This window comes from Macaca mulatta, chromosome 5 (genome assembly GCF_049350105.2).
Source record: "Macaca mulatta isolate MMU2019108-1 chromosome 5, T2T-MMU8v2.0, whole genome shotgun sequence".
In the NCBI taxonomy this organism is placed as follows: Eukaryota; Metazoa; Chordata; class Mammalia; order Primates; family Cercopithecidae; genus Macaca; species Macaca mulatta.
The window spans coordinates 21,479,177-21,497,274 of NC_133410.1; the positions used below are offsets into that span (position 1 = coordinate 21,479,177).

An 18,098-nucleotide genomic window follows, 5' to 3' on the forward strand; every position below is an offset into this window, starting at 1 on the left:
ACAGGATATAGAGTAATGAAATTTAATCCAAACACCTATTTTAATGAACTAATACATTCTCAAGGGGTACTTCCCCCAAAACCGAAGATATTAACATGACAAACTGACAAATAATTAAGAAGAGCCTGTAATCAAGCTTTGCAGAATCCTCAGTTGGTTCATTTGATATGATTCATTGGAACATTAGCATCCTAGTGCATCTTCTTACTAACAAACAGGTACGGGGGTGAATGTCATTCTACTTCTGGAGTTATAAAGAAGGGTACTGACTCTTCCTATTCAGTTACTGAATCTGTCAATCTGCCGTTTATACAGATGCTAGACTAATAAGTCCAAAGTCTTAATGGAAATTCACAGTAGTTGGAATAACTTAGTTAAGATTTTGTCTATTATTCTTACTGTCATTTGAAGATTTTACACAAAAATAAAAGAGGTAAAAGAGATAACATGGTGAAATACACTTTATGGCTATCATATATATTAATAAAATTCCCACTGGATGCAAAACTTTAAAATACATGAAAATATTGATTTTTATTCTAAGGCATCACTGAAATATAGGCAGTGTTTAGAGATTAGCAAAGTTACAACTAAACTTACTAATACTTCCTTGAAGTTTTAAATGTAGGAATTTTATGGGGACCTGACATGAGATCTGATGAGTACATTATCTCTCTTGAAAAAGTCATCATTATTACATGATCAAAGAACTACTGCTATGTCCCGCTAGATAATGCCAGTAATACAGAAATTAACTTCTGTTAGTAAAAAAACAAATACCTCTAAAAAGGTACAGGGCTAACAACAGCAATTGCTTTAGTTGAGAACAAGCTATGTTTCTCATTATTTCACTCCAAATGGCTAAGAATGGAGGAAAGGGATTTGTTGCCAAAACATTCCCTAGAGCAGATAATCAGAAAATGTTATATGCTTCTGTAGCTTGGTTACAAAAGTAGCTCTGAATCTGTCCCAGTGGCAAAAAGTGACACAAAAGGGGTAACAAGGCATGAAAAATTACACTGGATTAAAAAAAGTATTCCTGAAATCTGACACACAAAGCTCATTTAAAAACTGCAACCAGTATAAGGAGAACGCATCAGATTTCTCCTTGGCCTCATTCCCTGAAGGCCACTCCAGCCACAAAAGGGTCAGAAGGACTCCTCCACCTGCTCTTGCACCTGTCACACTAAAGTGGGAGGACCAACCAAAAACATGAGCGAATGGACTTTATCAAAGATAACATGCGGAAGAAACAAACACACATTAATGGCAATGAAAGTGCTCAATGTCAAATGTTGTAAGAGACAGGATATTTCAAGTTCTTAATATACAAATGGCTTGGAAGTTTTATCAAAATTAGGTCAAAAACACCTGTTAATTTAGTAAATTTCTGATGTTATATTAATATACAAGATAATACATAAACTAAACTTGATGACATTTAATGTATAGTCTTTAACACCGAAGACATAATATCTATGTGCCTTGGAGTTAAATACTCCTGGGTTGAGATCTCAAGTCTGTCACTTACAAGTTTAGAGGTCCCTGAGCAAATCAGCCTCTGTGAGACTCAGTTTACTCATTTGTAAAATGGGACCAAGAACTCTACAATGCTCAGAACATCTCATTCCATGGTAAAATAAGAAAAAAAAAAAAAAAAAAAAGCAAAAGACATATCTTCACATACCCAGCAAAAATATAAATTAAGCAATTCATGAAGTTTTTGAGAAAGGCCAAGTGACCTAGGCCCTCCCATATTTACATTTTCAATCACTGAGCAGCGAAGGAACACTTTTGTTCATTCTAATAACCAGAAAAGCAAGAATTAACAGACACATGCATAGGTGGAGCAATGGTTTTGGAGATGACAAACAGAGGAACCTACATCACCATCATTGCAGCAGCTGATCCTATTAAGCTCAAGCAGTCTTCACGATGTTCTCCTGGTTCCAAATTAAGGATACTATCGGGATCACACCTATTTCAAGGTATGCTATCACCCTGATTAATGATGGAACTGTTGTATTCTGAAAGTCAAGTTTTAAAAGTCACATCTGGCCTTACGTGCCACGGGATACCTCTGTAGGCTTCTCAGCAGGTTGCTTAGGTAAGCATTTGCTATTCAACAACAGTCTGACTGTGATCATCATCAGGGTTATGGCAAAGGTTAAAGCTCTGATTTTACTGAGGTATAGGAGTAAAGAGAATGATGAGGATGAGGGTAACAGTGGAGGAACTGAGGAAATGGGCAGAAGCGGAAAAGAGGTCGAGAAGAATATTGCAAGGCAGGAGTTCTCAGATCTGTAATAATCATAATTCTTCAAGAGCGATGATGTGTCTACCATCAGGTCTCATGCTCGAGCCTCATAAAGCCCACACATTCAAAACTTAAAAAAAAAAAAAACTGAACCATAAATTTAGTTGTCATTGTGCTAATCTGTAAATATCTCATATATTAAAAGATAAAATATCCCCAAATACTGATTCTACCCTAAGGTGTTACTGAAATATATGAGATTACAAACACGTATGTGCATTTCCTTTTCTGGAGAACTCCCCAGCAGAAAGTGAAAAATGCTGAAAGGAAAACAGTTATCTTTGTAAATGCATCACTAAGAAGTAGGAAAATGGAGCCTCCTCCAAAACCCAGTCGCCAAAGAACAGCAGAAATCCGAAGAGCTCTGAGGTTGAATTCTGATGACCACAAGGTATGTTTTGACTTCCACACAGAGCCTAGGCCATGCCAACACAGGGTACCAGAAGAAGACCCCCAGTTACAAAGCTAGAAAATCAAAGGACACCACCTGCAGCATCGGGTCTACCCAGCAACCACTCAGCTTCATGGAAGCAGAGAGCCAGGAAACGTGCCTGTCTTGACCTGGGCAAGAGATAGAAGGAGGTAAAAAAAAAAATTATTCTCTGACAATTTCGAAACACAAGTTGACCTTGAAACGGGTCCTTTATACTACTTCTGTGTTCTTAAAAACCTCAATCTAAGAATTAAGTTTAAAGTGAGCCCCCCTACTCTGGCACTTGGCGGAAGCAAGCAAATATCACAGTTAAGGATACATTAGACCTTTCTCATTAATGCCCCCAATCAACCAACACTTAGTGATATGGTTTGGCTGTGTCCCCACCAAAATTTCATCCTGAATTGTAACTCCCACAATTCCCACGTGTCACGAGAGGGACGCAGTGGGAGGTAACTGAATCATGGGGGCGGGTCTTTGTCATGCTGTTCTTGTGATAGTAAGTCTTACAATATCTGATGGTATTATAAAGAGAAGCTTCCCTGCACAAGCTCTCTCTTTGCCTGCCACCATCCACCTAACGCGTGACTTGCTCCTCCATGCCTTCTGCCATGATTGTAAGGCCTCTCCAGCCTTGTGAAACTGCAAGTCCACTAAACCACTTTTTCTTCCCAGTCTCAGGTATGTCTTTATTAATAGCACGAAAATGGACTAACACAGTAAGTTGGTACCAATAGAGTGGGGCGCTGCTGAAAAGATACTCAAAAATGTGGAAGCAACTTTGGAACTGGGTAACAAGTAGAGGTTGGAACAGTTTGATAGCTCAGAAGAAGACAGGAAAATCTGGGAAACTTTGGAACTTCCTAGAGGCTAGTAGGTCCAGGCTGAGGTGGTCTGAGATGGAGATGAGGAACTTGTTGGGAACTAGAGCAAAGGTGACTCTTGTTTTGTCACAGCAAAGAGACTGGCAGCATTTTGCCCCTGCCCTAGAGATTTGTGGAACTTTGAACTTGAGAGAGATGATTTAGGGTATCTGGCAGAAGAAATTTCTAAGCAGCAAAACATTCAAGAGGTGACTTGGGTGCTGTAAAAGGCATTCCGTTTTAGAAGGGAAGCAGAGCATAGAAGTTTGGAAAATTTGCACCTTGACAATGCGATAGAAAAGAAAATCCCCTTTTCCAAGGAGAAATTCCAGCAGGCTGCAGAAATTTGCATAAGTAACAAGGAGCTGAATGTTAATCCCCAAGATAATGGTGAAATGTCTCCAGGGCATGTCAGAGGTCTTCATGGCAGCCTCTCCCACCACAGGCCTGGAGGCCTCAGAGAAAAAAAATGGTTTTACAGGCTGGGCCCAGGGTCCATGTGCTGTGTGCAGTCTAGCAACCTGGTGTCCTGCTCCCAGCTGCTCCAGCCATGACTAAAAGGGGCCAAGGTACAGCTTAGGCTGTTGCTTCACAGGGTGCAAGCCCCAAGCTGTGGCAGCTTCCACATAGTGTTGAGATTGTGGGTACACAGAAGTCAAGAACTGAGGTTTGGAAACCTTCGCCTAGATTTCAGAGGATGTACGGAAATTCCTGAATGTCAGGCAGAAGTTTGCAGCAGGAGTAGGGCTCTCATGGAGAACCTCTGCTAGGGCAGCGCAGAAGGGAAATATAGGGGCGGAGCACCCAGATAAGAGTCCCTACTGGGGCATCAACTAGTGGAGCTGTGAGAAGAGGGCCACCATCCTCCAGACCCTAGAATGACAGATCCACCAACAACTTGCACCGTGCACCTGGGAAAGCCACAGACACTCAATGCCAGCCTATGAAAGCAGGCAGGAGGGAAGCTGTGCCCGGCAAAGCCACAGGGGCAGAGCTGCCCAAGACCATGGGAACCCACCTCTTACATCAGTGTGACCTGGACGTGAGACATGGAGTCAAAGGAGATCATTTTGGAGCTTTAAGATTTGACTGCTCCACTGTCGTGTGAATAAGTCCCACAAGATCTGATGGTTTTATAAGGGGGTTTATGAGGGGTTTCCCTTTTCACTTGGCTCTCATTCTCTCTTTGCCTGCTGCCATGTAAGACATGACTTTGCTCCTCCTTTGCCTTCTGCCATGATTGTGCGGCCTCCCCAGATGTGCTGAACTGTGAGTCAATTAAACCTCTTTTCTTTATAAATTACTCACTCTCGGGTATGTCATTACTAGCAGCATGAAAACTAACACAATGGGTAAATAATTGTCTTGTTTTTATTAATCTTTCTTAAATATGTGTATGGCTCATACTTATTTCAATGTTTAATATTAGAATGTCTGGGGCCTTTATTTGGAAGTTTAGTGATATTTTTTTGACCAGAAATGATCTCTAGGGATTTTATAAGTCTTATTTACGTCAATTAGCATATGGTCAATTTGGTTTCATTATATATCATTTCACTTAAAGTTGCAGTTTCTAAGAACCTATAGATGACCGCAAGTGAGGGCTTGCTGTGTTGAACACCGTCAAAGCCAAGCAGAAGTATAGCATAGGTATTAATGATAATATTCTCCTATACTTTTCAATTTTCCAAGAAAAAGTTCTTAAAAAGTTAACTCCCCCCCAACCTAAAAAAAAAAAAATTAAAGCAACAATAGAAATGGAGATGCTACAGGGGTTCTCAAAGCCAGTGTCAAAGTCATGCTGCCTGAAATATCACCTGAAACTGACTAGAAATTCAAATTCTCTGAACCCACTTAGACCTGCTGAAATGGCAACTGGGAATGGCAAGGAGGGGGAGCTCAGGCAGCAATCTCTGAGTATAATAAATCCAGCAGGTGATTCTGATGTGTGGTCAAGTTTTAGGAATAATGTCCTGGAAAAGCTTAATAATACAGAAAAGTCTGGCAAGTAAGATCAAGAAAAAAAAAGAATACCAAAGAATCATAACCGTCAATACAGAAGCAATGACACTTTAAAATCAATGAAAGAGCCATACATTTGTAAAAATCTATATAAAAACTAGTGTAAAGCACATATTGCACTCACATATTTTAAAACAAGAGACAGTAAGCGTGCCAGAAAGCGTCACCAGATCTAATCTTTATATTTAACTTTCCCATCTTATAAAATGAATACGCATACTGTTTTCATAAGAAAAATCACTTTAGTAAATACATAACAGACATTTCTGTTGCCTGACAGACAACCTTTAACTGTTTTTAAAAGGATCCATTAAATGCATCACTTAGATCTGGCAGTTTGATAGCTTTTAATGCCTATTCTGAGACAACAAAGTGCCAGCTTGTGTTGTCCAGGCTCAATCACAGATTAAGAAGCAATTCCCCCACAATACTTTAGCTTTGAAATCACCCATAAAAGAATAACTTTCAGTCATAACACAAAAATCAATTTAATTAATTATTTCTCTAAGCTAGGTGCATTTTAGGATAACTTGGCATAATTTTATGCTGTGGTAATTAACTTAAAATGAAGCCCTTAAGCCTCCTAATTTTTTTTCACTGCTCTAATAAATGGTGAAAGCTATGGTCTGTGGCTCAAATTGCCAGAGAACTGTATGTCAGTCACTGCATCACACGCAATATTATTACATTTATACCTCAATTATTCAATCCTGAATATCTTCCTGTTTCTCGTGCTGACAGTTAGTAAGTTGCCATCACTTGCTTCCAAAGATAATCATAACTTTTCCGTCCTATGTTAACTAGTAAAAGTGACAGCAATCTTCTTCACAATACATTTTTACAGAACTAACTGATGCACTCGTGATTGTTTAAAAGGACTTCCTTCTTAGCTTCTGAGGTCAGAAAAATGTTATATTTCATAACCTAATAAAATTATATTCAAGCTTTGCAACTATTTTGCTAAATTGTTCGCCTTTATTTGTGCACATACACTTTTCAAATTATACAGAGAAAACAGCATCCCAATTTGAAAAATGAAGAATAAGCCCATGGTTAATTAATAACTAATAAAACCATGTCTACTTCCAGTTCAATATGATGTTTCCACCTAAGAACCCGTCAGCACAGCTGACTATTCTTCCACACGCTGGCAAACAGTTCAACATACACCTCTGGACACCACGTTGCTCATGCTGAGGGGTGAGCAAAACAGGGTCACATCATAAACATGTATTCTTCAATGGTGAATGTTCTTCCATGTCCACATTCCAAATGTCATTACAATTATTCTAGTAACTAGAAACATCCTGCTACCAGAAATGACTGCTAATCCTGTGGGCAGCTAACCTGTCATCTTAAGCAACAATGGAGCAGAATATTAATCACAGAGCCAGAATCCAAATGGCCTCTCCCAGTACAAGGAAAATTCACTGCAGGAAAGTGGGCTGTGCCCTGGAGACACAATCAAGTATCAGGAGCAGTTATTAGAAAATCATGGTCCCTGAAGTTCAGAAAACAAATGAAATGTTATCCAGCTGACAAGTGAGGTGGCCTATCTGCCTAAGTCCCGTTTATACACAATGTATGTAGTTTCCTTCCATTAATAACTACATCCTATCAAGTAAAGTGCCTAATGCACTAGGGTCACAGTTCCAAAAACTTATTACCAGAAAGCAAGATACTAATTCTTACATATATTATATACAATATCTTATATATATCTTATATTATATATAAGAATATATCTATATTAGATATATAGATGTATAATATGTAGATATCTATCTTACATATCTAATATAGATATATAAATAAAATATATGGTATTTAAGAATATACCTATATTAGATACATAAATATATAATATACATATTAGATATATCTAAATATATATTATATATTAGAATATATATGTGATATATAAGTCTGTGTATATGTGATATAAAAATACATTAGAATGATTTAGGAAAACAAGGCTTATTATTTACATTTTAGCAATATTAATGGATCTGAGAAATTCTACATAAAGAAATATGCAGGTTTTGTTTAGCCCGGTGTTTCCCCACAGTTGTGTACAGAGCACTTTTAGAATTGTAAGTCAGGGCCACATTGTATGAGAAGGTGAATGTGATGCTATAGAAAACTCTTATGGATGAGTCAGGGATCTTGGGTTCTGTTTCCAGGCCTGCCCTAACCTAAGCGTGGGCTTCAGTTTACCACTTGCTTGAGGTTCCCTCTACCTCTATAATTCACTTCTTTATAAGTGATTATATCACAAAAGAAATTGTACATATAAAGTTCTCACGAAGCTTTAAACGTAAAGCTTAAGAACACAATAATTCTGCCCCTTGAAAATTATTCAAAACATTAATTTGCTGCTCATTCATTCTGTAAACTGTCAGGCATCTGAGCCCAAGCTAAGCCATTGTATCCCCTGTGACCTGCACATATATGACCAGATGGCCAGAAGCAAGTGAAGAATCACAAAAGAAGTGAAAATGGCCTGTTCCTTCCTTAACTGATGACATTCCACCACAAAAGAAGTGAAAATGGCTGGTCCCTGCCTTAACTGATGACATTACCTGGTGAAATTCCTTCTCCTGGCTCATCCTGGCTCAAAAGCTCCCCCACTGAGCACCTTGTGACCCCCACCCCTGCCCGCCAGAGAACCACTCCCCTTTGACTGTAATTTTCTTTAACCTACTCAAATCTTATAAAACGGCCCAGCCCCCCCCATCTCCCTTTGCTGACTCTCTTTTCGGACTCAGCCCGCCTACACCCAGGTGATTAAAAAGCTTTATTGCTCACCCAAAGCCTGTTTGGTGGTCTCTTCACAGGGACACAAGTGAAATAAACTGTGCTTGTCAATTTTTTCCTCTAAAAAATATCATGTGGACAAGCGTATCATGGTTTCAATGTGGTCCCGTCAGATTAAAATACGCCACTTTTAGAATTCACTGCATTTTTAAAACTTATATATTCCAATCATTTTGAATTTCAAAAAAGTGCCTAAACATCCTCTCATTTCTCTAGGACACTACAAGGACAATTAAAAGGAATTTACTACAAGGACAATTAAAAGGAATTTACTACAAGATCTGGGTGACTAAAACTCCCGTTACAAAAGATGAGCGCAAGGGTGTGTGGAGAAGAGAAATCCAGCAGGCTGAGCTAAGCAGCCCTGCCTAAGGCACAATGTGGAGGCAGAACACTGCTTTCTCACCAGCGACCTCTGCTATATCTCTGGACCTTAATGTCCAAGAACTGAGAGCTCACCTCTCCTGGTCCCATTAATAAACAGTTCATTATAAGAGAAGAGGCAGAAGTATCTCAACAAAATTCTGGAAATTTAAAAGCGTGCTTTTAGTTCAAATATGACAAACATAATAAACAGGCCTTAAAATAAACAGATTGAACTCTGTCACACTACCAATTGTTGACACTGTGTGCTACAAATCTGAATTTAGAAAAGTACCTCTTTTGATTTTTCCTCTTTGGTAAATCTTCCAAATTTTTCAATCATTTCTGCCACAAATATAACATCCATTTTGTCAGAGAAGTTGGCTGCTTCCACAGTGTAAGCCAGTAACTGTCGAGCTGTTGCCACGGCATTGGTAAGATTGAGAGGCATCTACATTTCAAAGGCAAAAATGATCAACAAAATGGTCATTAGCAAAATGATCAACACAATCCTGACATTTTAACTCTGCATTTCAAAACAGCAATGAATTAAGTAACTTTATTATTTACTCATCATGGCCTTCTTAAAATGCTTTACAAATCTAAGAAAACTGGAATTCAATTGAAACTCACTGGAGGGAAATTTTTTCAAGCTTGGAGTGAAATACAATAATACATAAAAATACATGAGGTTAACATGTTGCACCATCTCTCTCTTCTCTGCCTATCCAAATTCTACACATACCTCAATCCCAATTGCTTAATAAAAGCCTTTCCTGAGAATTCCTGCTGGGAGTGATCAGTACCTCCCTTGGAACTCCTACTGCATAAGAGTCCCAACTACTTATTTGGCACTTACCTTTTTTTGCCATGCACTGCCAGTAATGTTTTACATTTGTTTATCTACTGACTCTAACACTGACTTAGCACCTAACATTGCAAAAGGATTTTTACCAGGTGCTAAGGGGCAAAAGAAAATACATTACACAAAAGCCATCTTCCACTTGCTTATAGTCTGGTAAGGTTTAAAAAGATGCATAGAAGCAAAGATAACAAACAGCACGTGAGTAGTTCAAGTATTCTACACGATTGCTTTCAACAAAGTGATTATAAAAGGAATCCAAGAGGTGAATTTCAATGTGAATTCGAAGGATGGTTAGGATTCTGTCTGGTGGATACAGGTTTAAAAAGATATTCAAACAAAGGCACAAAGGGAGACGGTGACTGGAAAGGAAGGATTCCGTAGAGGGACTTGACTAGTGGTTAAGACAGACCTGATCCTGAAGACAGTTAAGTCAACCAAAGTAAAAACACCAAATCCTTATGTTTTGCCTAGTATTTAAAAAAAAAAAACACCTTATGTATTTGCTGTGAATACCATGTTTTCTCCACAACCCAAGTAAACTTGAAGACTTTCTAGTTACCTGATTAAACATATAAAGAACTCTAGTGACATCATTTGCATATTGGCAGCGAGAATAATCATCATCTGCCCAAAAGCCACCTCTATCACATCTGCGCCAAGCTTTTCTCTCATCCTGTGGGTTGCCGGGATATATCCCACTGCCATGGGTGTTCCGCGTACACTGCAGATATGCAGTAATGCCCGCCAACGTTCTGGGCCATCTAGAGATGAAGACAAAATAGTACAAGAAACTCTAAATGACACAGGTACATAGCAGAGAAAAAAATCAAAGATGAGAACATGTCATGTCAATACACCCCTGACACGGGTCATCAAAACTGGGCTGGGAGAAACCTTTGTTATTTGAGCTCTGTCTCCAAGACTGAGAATGAAATTCAACATGTTTAATGCAGGTTACCGTTGATGCTTATCACAGGAACCACTAAATTACAGTATCAGTCACACCAAAATAGAATTCATTTCAAAAATCACATAAATATATCAAGCAACACTAAACTAAAACTTATTAATGCAGTGGGTATTTAATTGCACAGTATCTTAAGGAGTGTTAAAAGATAATTCATTGATCTATAAACATTTAATTGCTCTATTTTTTAAAATGTAAAGCAATCAAAACTATAAGAAAATAGAAAATCTACCATAACTAGTAAATATCATACTAGGATTATTTGATAAAAGATGTTAAATATAACAAAATTACCAAATATCATATATTTCACTTAAAAGCATGTATTCTAAATAATATTATAGATCAATACTTAATTTACATAAAAGACTTATCCATTGGCAATAATAAATGTTGATTTCCATATATTGATGTCAAGAATCATTTTTATAAGAGCAATGGCGAACTAGCTGAGACAAAGACGTTATTATTGCTTCTTTGCTTTGGATTTAAAAGATTAACACCAAAGGGTTTTCCCACCCTTGAAACACTGAGGTTACAGGCAGGAGGTGACAACTGAACCCATCAGAGACAATGCAAACTGGGTAATAAACGATCTTTCTGCTGCTTCAAAGAATAACATATTTCCCTTTGTTTATATCAACTATAAACTCATTTTTTAAATCCCTGAACATAAATAAGATGAAGTAAATAAGATATTTAAAGATGTTTCAAAGCACCTTTGAAAGTAAAGAGAGTTTAAGGTAAAAGCTGTCGTCTCTTGCAAATCCTAAACTGTCTACTAAAATAAATAAATAAATAACTCCCTTTGCTTACATTAACAGAGCTCAACAAACCCCACCTGGGATTCCATGGCTCCCCAAATTTCAGGCTACCCAACAGCTTTCATTTCCCAAAGTCCTTCTTGCTTGATTTCCAGAAGAACTGAACAAGGGGAGAAAATGAGATATGTGTTTCTTCTAATTATGATGCCTACTGAACCGCCAGTACTGAAAAGTACCTGAGCAATATAAAACGTTCCAAGGTTCATCTATAAAAGGGCCATTGCGGAGGGGGGAGGAGGGGTGAACACAGAAAATACCTTACTTAACCTGTTTGAATTTTGTACTCTTTTACCAGAATATCTCAAATGTTTCCCTAAGGCAATGGCTCTTATACAACAAAACCATTTGTTAAAAATGACTCTGCTTTCAGAGATTCTTAAATCAACAGGTCTGAGACAAAGTTCAAGCACCCCTTTTGTTCCTCTCCATAAGTGATTCTGAAATCATTATTGTCAGGCCTCTGAGTCCAAGTCAGGCCATCGCATCCCCTGTGACTTGCACATACATGCCCAAATGGCCTGAAGTAACTGAAGAATCACAAAAGAAGTACGAATGCCCTGCCCCGCCTTAACTGATGACATTCCACCACAAAAGAAGTGAAAATGGCCGGTCCTTGCCTTAAGCGATGACATTACCTTGTGAAATTCCTTCTCCTGGCTCAATCTGGCTCAAAAATGTCCCCCACTGAGCACCTTGTAACCCCCACTCCTGCCTGTCAGAGAACAACCCCCCTTTGACTATAAATTTCCTTTATCTACCCAAATCCTATAAAACGGCCCCACCCTTATCTCCCTTTGCTGACTCTCTTTTCGGACTCAGCCCTCCTGCACCCAGGTGATTAAAAAGCTTTATTGCTCACACAAAGCCTGTGTGGTGGTCTCTTCACACGGGCTCGCATGACAATTATTCTAAAGGGTAGTCCTCAGACATGCACAGTTCTCAAACTTTGTTACTCAGGATAGGAAACCAATAATGTGTCTTAGACAACAGAAGGATCTGGGGCAAATGAAACTTTTCCCAGTATTTTCCACGCCACTGACCTGAAATCACCTTTGTTGTTTACCACCCTCTCTGGAGGACAGTACTGTGCAGAACTCTCCAACACCACAATATCCACAGTCCTCGTATTATTCCCACGTTTGGTCTGGACATGACAGCCCCAATTTCCAGTAGATCCAGCCTGAATATTAGAAATGGTTAGGGCACTGCATAAAGAAAGATTTTAAAAAGAGAGAAAACAGAATTAGGCAAAAAAGGAGACAATAAGGGGTCTCGATCATTCACTTAGCAAATAGTGTTGAATGCATATTGTGAGGTAAGCACTTGCTACATAAAAATGAATTTAAAAAATGACTCCTTCCTTTACATCTTTCAATGTTGAGGCAAAAAAGGAAAGAGATCTTTAAAATACACGATCAGGGCAGTAAGAGACATATGAATCAAATGCAATGCTATACGATGCATGAGAATTCTCCTTGCAGAAACAGGGAGAGCAGAACACTTTACAGAACAGGAATGGCAAGCTATCCCAGCACTCTGGGTGGCAGGAGTTCAAGACCAGCCTGGCCTTCAAGATCAGCCTGGCGAAACCCCATCTACACTAAAAATATTGTAAAAAGTTAGCCAGGTGTTGTGGCACACGCTTGTAATCCCAGCTGCTTGGGAGGCTGAGTGAGGCTGGAGGATGGCTTGAACCCAGGAGCCAGAGGTTACAGTGAGCCAAGAGACCACCACTGCACTCCAGCCTGGGTGACAGAGCAAGTCTCTGTCTCACAAAAAAAAAAAAAAAAAAAAAAAAAATAGGAATGGCAAGCCCAAAGGCAGAAACATCGTCGTACATTCTTTAGCAAAACTTGAAGAAGTTTCCAAGTCACATCTCCCTTTTCACAGATTCTGAAGAAAACATTCAAATATGAAAAAAGATTATTGCCATGTGTGGTGGCTCACTCCTATAATCCCAGCACTTTGGGAGGCCAAGGCAGGCAGATCACGCGGTCGGGAGATCGAGACCATCCTGGCTAACACGGTGAAACCCCGTCATTACTAAAAATACAAAAAATAAGCTGGGCATGGTGGCGGGCGCCTATAGTCCCAGCTACTGGGGGGACTGAGGCAGGAGAATGGCGTGAACCCGGGAGGTGGAGCTTGCAGTGAGCCGAGATTGCGCCACTGCATTCCAGCCCGTGCAACAGAGTGAGACTCCATCTCAAAAAAAAAAAAAGAAAAGAAAAAAGATTATGATTTTACATAATTAAGAAAATGTTTAAGGTAAAATATAAAGGGTTACACTAGAAACAAACCAACTACCTCTCTAAAAAGATTTAGTAAATTACCAATTAATACTTTCACAAAAGGTTTCCATGTTAAGGTATATTTCAATTCATAAAACAGCTGTATTTCTAAATAGCTGTCAGTAAATCTAATTTCCAAGATGAAATCATAATTCTCTTATATAAAACCTATTAATTAAGGAGCAAATGTCAGAGCCTTCAATTAATCTTTATTTCCCCCACAGGACCTAGTATGCATTGCTGTTATGTAGACACAAATGATAAGAAATAATTAGACAGAAAGTATGTATCATTTTAATTAACTTACAAAATTATGTCTTGAAGTAAATACACATTTGTCCAGTCTCCTAAATCATTGATGGCTACAGCAAATTGTTCTAATAAAGGCTCAAGACACTTTTATATTATGAATCATCAAAGATAATGTTCATTGCCTTTACTAAGTTAGAAAAATAAACACACTGTAATTAATATTTTTAAAATAGAGTGACACAAAAAAGAGTTTGACATTAAATTTAACTTTGTCCAACATTCTACTTTATAAGGCTTTACTGAACTAGGAAGAAGTATATTTTGGCAATGAAAATCATTCCTTAATCCAGAAGTTCCCAAACACTGTTTCACTTCACAGAACCTTCACTGACATGGTAACTTTTACATGGTGCCCCCCTTCTCAGCTCAAAAAAATACCTATGGTGGTTTCTATTACTAAATTAAATCCCCAAAATGTCTATCTATATTCAAATACTTTAGTAGCCATTTGAAAAAAGTAACACACATAAATTTGAAATAAAATTTTTATTGTCTTCTTAAATAACCACAACTACTTCTTAATGAAATATGTGTGCCTGTTAGACACTCTAAAATTAATCTAACCTCAGACTTGGACCAGACAGTGATGCTCATTTCTTGTTCTACAATGACTTTTACACACAGTACTTGCTTTGTACCACAGTAACCGTCCAAAGTCCAGCATCCCAAAGTATGACACTATAACGGAGTGTTTCTAGTTTTCTTACTACATTTTTCCCCTTCAGTCTCCAAATCTGTAAATGTTTCCTGGATAACTTTTAGCAATACTTTTAATGTCTAAAACCAATCACTGGAATAAAATTTTCAGGAATCCTCAAGGCAGCAAATTTGGAGATTTAAAAAGAAAGAAGTAGCTTCAATTTCAGCTCTTAAGAAAAATGCTGTTTCTTACTGATGAAGAATCAAAGACATGGGGAGATCAATGAAAAATCAATAGAAATCTCAGATTAACCAATACAATAACTACATATTTCTTTTTTCTATTATTCTGGGGCAAAATCTAGGTAAAGAACTGTCTCGGTCTTCACATGAAAGATTTTCACATTAGTCTAATGTCCCTACCAAAAAAAAATGTTAGGCTAACTTGCTATCCTTAGAATTAACTTTTTTTTGCATTGCTACACATAATTTAAATTTAAGCATAACTTGCAGAAATAGACTTATACAGTAAATCTACTTACTTTATAGTCAAATAATTTAGAGTTCTAAATTAATCAAAGCTCTTTTACAATGAAAATGGTTCTACTTTTAAAACTTTACTGTTGAATTATACATCAATTATTGTCTGTTTATACAATAAACTGCTTAGTGTACAATGTGATGAATTCTGACATATGTATAGGCATGCGAAATTATCACTACAGTAAAACTAGTGTAAATATATCATTTCCAACGATTAATCTTATCCCCTAATAAGGGAATTCTGCTTCCAGTAATCACTGAGTAGCTCATATTAAATCACCCTTTCCACAGCTAACAATTATATGTCCCTGACAAATTATAAAATTACAATCATTTGAACACATGAAGATTGATCAAAAGCAGGCAATAACAGAAGAGGAGTTGATATGAGAAACAAGGGTTTTTGGCACTGGGAAGTAACTGGGAGAATTTTTTTTTAATGGCTTTTGCCCAAGGGTAGGCCTCACTCAAATAGAAACTTACAATCTTATTGACTTAAAAAATTAGAAGACAGAGGTAGAAAGAAGTCAGGCTGGAAGCCCAAACTACTATGCATAAAATGCACCAAAGTCTCTTACTGATCCTGAACTACACTTGCAGGTAGGGCAGAAACCAAGACTTTAGCTTCTGCCTACCAGAGAGGACAAAGCTAGGAGTTAGTTCAGCCAAGCTAACTGCCTGAACAAACAAAAGTTAGCTCTCTTCAGGGGAATACAACAGAATCCAGAGTCAGAGGTCAGCAGACTTTTTCTTCAATGGCCAGACAGTAAATATTTCAGGCTTTGCTGGCTAGGAAGCAATACTAAGAATATTATATAGGTAATTATGTAACCATCTGAAATGTAACCATTTCAAATATAAATAACATTCTTAGTTTATGGGCTCAGCAGGCCAGATTTGGTTCATAGGCTATACTTTGCCAACCTCTCCTCCACAGCAATTCATTCATAATGTCGAGTCTATAACCCAAAACTGTCAGACACATAAACAATATTTTTTTAAAAAGAAGAAAATATGAACCATATTTAACAGCAAAGCAGCCAGTAGCAATAACCACAAGATGGCCCACATGTTGGAATTAGTAGGAAAGGATTTAAAAGCATCTACTCTAAATGTTGTAAGATATAAATGAAAATGTGCTTCTAGTAGACAAGAAATCTCAAGAAAAATTATAAAATAGCCGACTGCATAAGTCTTGAATCTCAACTCAGAGAACCCCTGAGATTTGAATGTCAACTCAGAACCTTTAGTTTTTCAGTAATATTTCATAGCACTCCTACGAGTTTGCTGTGATGTTACCCTAGGAGGCCCTGGCAGAGAGTTTGACAACTGTAGCTCTACTGAAATAAAAATATAAGCCAAGTTCTAGGTAGGTGGAAAGAAAGAAGAAAGTGAGCAGAAAACTCAACGTCTATAGGTAAAAATTTTACCAAAGTAAAATATCTGGTAAGTGATAATATCATATATATTCTTAGTCTATTATACTTTATAAAGTTCATTTGAATTATTTTGGTATTCACACCAATCATGAGGTTGATAGTTCAGAGGTTATATTCTTTGCAACTAGTAGGTGGAGAAGGTAAATACCTTAAAATATTGTATCAGTCAATATTTTGACTAGAGTCAATATCAGGTGGTTACTAAAAGAGAAAATATAAGTTTAGCAGCAGGAAATAGTTGGAAATTAGGTTTAGCACTAAAAGTTTACATTTTTCCTCCAAAGACTTTTAAAAAGTCTCCAATTTCTGAAGTTTCTCTTTGAAATTAAGCCTTTTCTTTAAAAACTGGATGAAAAGATGGCTATTTAATTTTAGAAGATAAGAACCAGGAAAAGGAAATGCCAGATGTTTGCATTTTTAAATACAAGAAGATGAAATATTAATTCAAATTCCACTAAACATTGCAACTCCAAAAGGATAAATAAAATATACAAGCACAATTCTTCATTAAAAAAAAAAAAAAAAAGTTTACCTTGCAATCAAGGAGCAGTTGTGAATCATGTTCTTTTCAACAAAAATACCTTGCGATTCATCAGTTTCAACTATTCTCCCGTCCTGATACCACAACACTTGCATGTCCTGATCAATATACGAAGCCATGCACTGGAAAGGAAGGCTGTCTCCTTCAAACACAACTTGGCGATGAGATGGAGTCATGTAGAAAGATGGCAATTCAAGTGGAGGGTCTAGAGACAGTCAAAGATTCAGGAAACAAATATTATTTCCAAATGCCATAATTAAAAGTTACAGAAATTCTAGGTAAAATTATAAAAACAGAACAACAAATATTCCTCAGTAACCAGCATGCTAATGCTAACATCAACCAGGCTGCTACTGAGTTTAGTGATAACAGATAAAAACGAAATTTAAAAGAAACAATTTCATACTCAGTTCTGACATTTAGAGTTATTCCTCTTCAGTGGCATCACAAGAGTATCAGATGATTATAGAAATGAACTAAAAGAACAAGCTGTGCTCTAGAAAATGGCATCAGTGATAAGTAAATGCTGATATTTACAACTTTAAAATACACTTTGGAGACTACATTACCTTTGATTACAACACAGGTTTTTGGCTGTAAAACTAATGCATGTTCATTGCAGAAAAATCAGAACATTTAAAGAAAACAAGAAAAACCAGTATTTTAAGATCCCATATAGTGTAAACAGTTTTTAATCAGATTTTTCCTTTCAGTCAGAAAAATATTTTAAATATATGTACAAAAATGTACACAAATGACATTGATTCATTAAAAGACTTTTAAATATGTAGTCCATTTTTCTAACACGACAATTCTACTTTTAGCAGTAGTGTATCCTAAATAGAAAATATGCAAAAATGCA

The 18,098-nt window shown here is 37.3% G+C and overlaps 1 protein-coding gene across 1 annotated transcript in view; it reads right to left on the reverse strand.

The window, feature by feature from the left end:
- The window catches only part of ADGRA3 (adhesion G protein-coupled receptor A3), a 131,633-nt gene that overhangs the window by 40,228 nt on the left and 73,307 nt on the right, over nucleotides 1-18,098 (reverse strand). The window contains exons 7-10 of the mRNA XM_015138107.3: nucleotides 17,228-17,441; nucleotides 12,512-12,676; nucleotides 10,240-10,441; nucleotides 9,111-9,266 (exon numbers count right to left, since the gene is read on the reverse strand). Of these exons, the coding sequence (XP_014993593.2) occupies nucleotides 9,111-9,266; nucleotides 10,240-10,441; nucleotides 12,512-12,676; nucleotides 17,228-17,441 (737 nt within the window). The remainder of the gene's footprint in view (nucleotides 1-9,110; nucleotides 9,267-10,239; nucleotides 10,442-12,511; nucleotides 12,677-17,227; nucleotides 17,442-18,098) is intronic.